Below are 6,486 nucleotides of genomic sequence, written 5' to 3'. Positions count from 1 at the left end.
AGTGAAAATTTACTCCCAGTTATTTTGGTGATCAAGGGGCATGTCAGATTATCTACAGTCCTAGTTCTCTCCCCAGCCAGGGAGTAGAGAGATGTACACACTTGGAAATGAGTGTCTAGTACAATTGCTTGTCCTGCTAGGGTTCCATAGAATGTTCCAAAGTGTACTCAGGCAGACTTCCTACTGGCCAGTCCTTGTGGGACCCTGTTGTCAGGACAAGGCACATCATCCAGAGGGTCAGGGTGCCGGGAGAGACATGCCCCTGGGCACAGCCTGGCCAATGGATCTGACTGAGCCTTCTGACAATAGCCCTGAAATACTAGCTCATGAGTGATGTCTTAAATGTCCCTGGCTGTTCCTCTCCTAAGGGGGCCCCTGCCACTGGGTCCCTGATTTGAGGCAAGTATGTTACTATATCACTATTTCATCCCTATCCGGCATATCTGCTTCACATACACACTCACAGAGGAAGTGAGTTTCTTATTTATAGACACACATCTGAATCTCCTTCACCAACAGCATCAAAGGCAGCTGGATATATGAACTTATTATTGCAAAGTAAGAAAACAAAGACCAAAGGCAGAGAATTTGTAAACCTGAGATGCATTTCTTTTGTTCCTGCTCATATTATTTTTGTCTAGAATGGTGTTCCATCCACACATTGCTCAATAACATGGTTCTCTGGGGGTGCCTGGGTGGCTCAGTCGGTTAAGTGCCTAACTCCTGGTTATAGCTCAGGTCATGATCCCAGGGTCTTGGGATCGAGCTCCTTGTCGGGCTCCCCACTCAGCGGGGAGTCTGCTTGTGGATTTTCTCCCTGTGTCCCTTCCCCTTCTCCCCAGAGAGCGAGAGCTCTCTCTCTGTCTCTCTCTAAAAATAAATAAATAAGTCTTTATTTAAACACACACACACACACACACACACACACACACACACACACACAAGGTTCTCTGCACTCTGGAATACTTGGAACGAGAGTTTGTTCAGGAAGAAAAGGTCCCTGGGAAGTTCTGGTTATTGTGATGACTGACTGGAGGGCACGAACAGTTTCAGGCTATGACTCAGTCCCATGGTCAAGACCACCGTAACTCAGGTGAAGGGCAATGCCTTTGCCTGGGTCTCCTACTCAGCTCAACTCCTCATCTTTCCCAAAGGGGAAGGAACTTGAGGGTGCAATAGAAATAGTATGCAAAGTGGTTAAACTTCCAAACGTGTATAGAAGTTTTAGAAATCAGTACTAAGACAATTGTCTTTACACCAGGCATCCCTGCTTCCTCAGTCAGCAGAGTAGTTTTGGCGGCTTGTTCCATCAGTCTGGCTCCTCTTTCTGGCACTCAAGGCCCCCTGCACATCTGCAACCCATGTCATAATCTTCTGGGGGCATGGATCACCTTCTTCGGATCTTGTGTTATGGTAGAAGAATGGATTGGAGAATAGGCAGGCCAGGGCTCCAATCTCTATTCCATTATTTAGTGCTGTGTGACTTTGTGCAAATCACTTAGCTTCTCCGAGCCTCAGTTACCTCAGCCATGGCATGACAGTGATAGCAACAAATATTCCACAGATCTGTATGGTTTCGAGATAATGTATATAAAGGGTGTGTAGCGGGTGTTAGATAAATAGCAATTCCTTTTTTTTTTTTTTTTTTTTTGAGAGGGACAGGGGAGGGGCTTAAGGAGAGGGCGATACAGAATCTTTTTTTTTTTAGAGTGGGGAGGGGCAGAGAAAGAGAGAGAGAATCTTAAGCAAGTTCCACACCGGGCATGGAGCCTGATGCAGGGCTCAATCTCACAACCCTGAGATCATGACCTGAGCTGAAATCAACAGTCAGACGTTTAACAGGCTGAGCCACCCAGGTGCCCCAGCAATTCTCATTTTTACATCTTTGAAGAGATAACCCAATTCTATCTTTTCAAAATCCAAAACACCAGACGTGCTTTCAGCGCTTATGTCTTAGTTGAGTTAGCTCAGTTAGTCTTACCATGCCTGGTAAGCTCTGGAAAGAGAAGACCCAGGCCATCAAATCTTCCATACCTCTAAGTGTGCCAGGTACCTATCTATGCACCACAAACTTGAGCCAACCAGTGATCAACAGATAAGCTACTATAATCACCTCTGGCACAATCTCCCAAAGCAAAGATAAATCTAGAATTGTGTATCATTGTTTGGACAGAGTGATCTTTATGGGTTTCTTTTTCTTTTTTTTTTCTTTATGGGTTTCCTAACCATATGATAGTGTTAGGAGTTAGCTGACCAGGTGAGTAGTCAGGGCCAGGGTCCCCAACAAGAAAATATGGAGTCAGGACAGCTAAAATAAAACAGCATTGACAATCTGCTTTGCAGGCCTCGCAGAACTAACTTCTGCAAAATGTCCTAAAACAAGACAATTGACCACAAAGCATTTGTCAATATCATGGGCAAGGGGCAGTGAAGACTTAAGCCCCCAGATGTCAACAAAACAAGACCATCAGCACATGGACATTAACCAAATGGGTAGACAGCTAAGTGACCAAAGCCCTGATTGGCATGACTCAGCATACCTTGACTGCTTAAGAAATTTCTGCAAAAGAGCTCATAAAAACCCTTAAACTTAGAAATTCTGAGGGTAACCCACTCAGGCTCCCCTCCCTCTCAGGGAGCTTTATACTCTTGCCCAATAAACTTTGCTTTGCAGCCCACCACTCTTCACCTGGTCTACCTCTTCATTCTCCGAAGCGGCATGACCAAGAACCTGGGCACTAATGGGACAAAAATCCTATAACAATGGTTCTTGCTTCCTTTGCAAAGACTGCAGAAGCCAGGGCCCCTGTATCTGTACCTTATTGCCTGTGTCAGTGTCCACCAGGAAGCCCAGGACCCTGAGAACCACACTGCTCACACCCACAGGATATTGGCTCTGGCCCATGTGTTTCAGTGTCACCCGGTGTGGATCCACACTTGGGCTGTCATACTCCTGAGTTGGTGAAGAATCTGGAGGGTGGAAAGGTGCCTGGTCTGGCTGGACAAGAGACTGGTCATCTGGTAGCATTTCCTTGAGATTTCCCACGTCGTCGTCCTCCTCTTCTTCTTCTATGCGTGACTGAAGTATATGAGTTACAAATTCCAAAAGCAGCAAATGAAACAGATGCCAGGAGCCTACATTGAAATAACAACCCCCAAATGAATAATTAGATAGGCAGATGGACAAATAAACAGATCATTGTGGAACTACCAACTTTTCTGGAGCTTTTAACTCCTGTGTATGGGGCCCTTCACAGTCCTTTAGCAGATCCTGGGGGGGAGGGGGTCCTGGGCAGGCATTCCATACCCGTGAACCCCAGCAAGGCGACTTTTGGACAGAAAGCACAGACAGCTAGATAGCCTGAGCCATGAAAGGGAACTTAAAACCCATCTAGTATGAGGTGGGAGAAAAGCCAATCCTACAGAGAAAGAGGTGCTATTCCCAGAGCTGGGGAATGCGCCCCTCAGCACACAGGGCACACAGCTGGCACACAGCACACAAGGGACAGGCTGGGAGAAGCCGTGGAGGCAGAGTATGGAGGAGGCCAGCTGGCGCTGGGAGGCTGGAAATGCAGCCTCGCCTTTCCCCTGTTGCAGTCTGTGGGGTGCCTGTCCTGGGGGGGAAGTGGGAAGGGAAGCTGGCTGACATTCTCTCCTGCCCACCCGCCTGCAAGGGCTGCCATCAGGGACATCATGTGGGGAAGACGGGAGGGCCTGCGACTCAGCTGAGTGCTCCAAATCCCAAGGTCTTTGGTCTTCCAGGAAAGAAGGATAATTAATGTTCAGCTGAAAAGCAGGCAGGGGCGGGGTGGGGGTGGGGGAGGGGGGTCTGGCTTATTGCTATCATTAAAAGATACTTTTTTTTAAAGAAGGGAAAACCGAGGCTCTCTACAGATATAAAATAAACCTGCATCAAAGATCTTATGTAAGTCGTTTATTAAAGAGGAATTAATAAAATGTTGCAATTGGTTCAAAGGAGAATTCAAAGCACTAAACATATATAGACAGTAAAGAATTCACACAAAGATGCCCAACAGATCTGTCCTCAGGGCAGTAATTAATAGCATCCACCTGACACAACTAGTTTGCATTTCCCTGGAGGAGAATCATTTGCATTGTTATTGATATAATTTAGAGAGTTGCAAAATAACTCAAACACAATGAAAGGTGGAGATAACTCAGAAGTGTGTGCTGAACCTTTGGCCTTTTTCAAAGCCTTTTGTCCATTTCAAGCAAACTTTTGTCGATTTCAAAGCCTTATACAGAGTTTGTTTTTCCTTGATGGATCTGGGTGGGATGGAATGATCTGACCTGTCTGGAATGAGCCTGACCAGCAACCCCTGGCCTATTTAACTATGTAAAGAGAAGAGACCAATGCAAACACTTTCCTTGGATGTCCTACAGGGGTTGTGTCGGGGGAGGGGGCAAGAGCTTCAGGGCTGGGTTTCTTTCTGTGATTGCACTCCATCACTTTGCTCCGGGAGAGCATTAGCATAAAGCAGAGTCATTTTGGACTTCATCAAAGGGGAGAGTCTCATTACCAATGGGTGTCACCTACATGGCAGCTTACAGCAGCCACTCTCCGTCGAGTTCCAGAGTAAAACTGGGAAAACTGGGCCACAATAGGTTTCACCTACCTGGCGTGAGGGCATCCGGCAGCTCTCTGGAGCCGGGAGTCTTCACTCTGCAAGCTCACAGGGTGGAGACTTTATCCTCTCACTGCAATGCCCCGGAAGGTGCCTGGGACTTTGTAGGGACACAATAAATGTCCACGGGAATAAACGATCCTTTCCATGAGGCTGGAAGGCTCAGGGGTGAACTGCCCTTCCTACTGCTCTCCTATGCGGCATCTTTGCCACAGATGCAGCGGAGGTGACCTTCCCAGAGAAAGACCACCTCTGACCAGAAAGTTTGCAGTGGATGCTGCTTCACTCTTTCCACTATCTGCATACAATGATGACTGTATCGACTACTATTCACGAAATTTAAATATGGGTGCCCCAAGGAACCCATGTTCCTTTCCATCTCCATCGCCCCCCTGGGTGCTTTTCTGAACACACTCACTCAAGCACACAATTCAAAAACAGAAACAAGGAGAAGTTTCGTCTGCATCGGACCAGGATGGAATGGGAATGGGAAGCATGCTGTTTGATGGGCTATCATGTTGCCATTAAAAAAACGATTATTAGGGTTTTTGTGTCTATGTTGTATTTTACATACACAGGTGAAAAGAAAAGGTGACTGGATTCTATGTGAAACACAGAAAATGCTTATGCTCTAATAGCAGTTTTCAATACAAACTGTTTGGTATTCTCGGACTTACCGAAACTCTCTCTGTGGCAGAGGGTCATGGCTTTGCTCACGGCAGTGAGAAGGAAATTCCATCGTAGCTGGAAGCTGGCGGCCAATTGGACAAACTCTTCTTTGTTTCTGCTTGGCTATTACATTTTTGTGAGGGGAAAAAAAATGCTGGGGTTTATGACCAAGTCAAGAAGATCATGTGCGCACAGCTGCCCTGCACAGATGCTCCCAGGTGGCCGAGCGGAGGAGGAAGAAATGGTCAGGCTGGGACGGGGGCAGAGGCACGCTGGCCTGTTTCTGGTCTCCGGCATCTCCTGTGGAGATGATTCCAGGCCAGAACCCTTTGAAGTCGGTGGAGAGTAGAAAAGAGGTGGGAAACTGGCCTACATTTTTTTGTTTTATTTTGTTTTCATCCCACACGATTGTTTGAAGGCGGTCACCTGCGGGGCGCACAGAGAAGGGCTGCAGGGGCGGCCTCGCGGATGCCATCGGGAGAGCTGGAGGCTCTTGCGCACCTGCCAAGGCCCGTGGGGTTGGGGGGGGGCGGGGGGCGGCACAGAATCCCTTGCTGGCCGCCGCGCCGCGTGCACGGCTGAGCCTGGAGGGTCCCACGCGGGCGGCCAGCGAGGGGCAGCCTGGGCAGCCGGTACCCGCGAGACGCCACCACGCGCGGGCTGCGCAGCTCCCCCGGGCTGAGGCTCGCCTTGGGCCGCGGGATCGTGTGGCTCGCGGGCGCGGGAGTGAACGCCCCGAAGCCCTCCCGGGTCTCCCGGGCCCTGGGGACCACCGGCCGGCTGGCCCGCAGGCTGGGGGGAGCAGGCGTGGAGACAGAGGGGCTGCAGACGAGGGAACGCCCTCTGCTCTATCCCTAACCCTCCCCCTCCGCCCCCACAGCTGCGGGGCTGGGGGGGCTCCGGGGGGCTGGGACCCCGGCGGGAGCAGCGCCCTCCCCCGCGCCTTTGGGCCCCCGGGCCGGTGCTTCTGACCACCCAAAGCCGGCCTCCCAGGACCAGCCCCGCTCAGCACATTCAAGGATAACTTTTTAAAAGCATCGAGAGGGCAGCCCGGGTGGCCCAGCGGTTTGGCGCCGCCTTCAGCCCAGGGCGTGATCCTGGAGACCCAGGACCGAGTCTCACATCGGGCTCCCTGCTTCTCCCTCTGCCTGTGTCTCTCTCTGTGTGTCTC

General features: G+C 49.9%; 1 protein-coding gene across 1 annotated transcript in view; it reads right to left on the bottom strand.

Moving 5' to 3' along the window:
- Positions 1 to 6,486, bottom strand: part of RFX8 (regulatory factor X8) — a 64,797-nt gene that overhangs the window by 3,140 nt on the left and 55,171 nt on the right. Inside the window, 2 exon segments of the mRNA XM_025463809.3 lie at positions 2,819 to 3,135; positions 5,324 to 5,438. Of these exon segments, the coding sequence (XP_025319594.2) occupies positions 2,819 to 3,135; positions 5,324 to 5,438 (432 nt within the window).

The sequence above is a fragment of the Canis lupus genome, chromosome 10, assembly GCF_003254725.2.
Source record: "Canis lupus dingo isolate Sandy chromosome 10, ASM325472v2, whole genome shotgun sequence".
NCBI lineage: Eukaryota > Metazoa > Chordata > Mammalia > Carnivora > Canidae > Canis > Canis lupus.
This window is presented reverse-complemented; position numbering and strand designations above follow the sequence as displayed.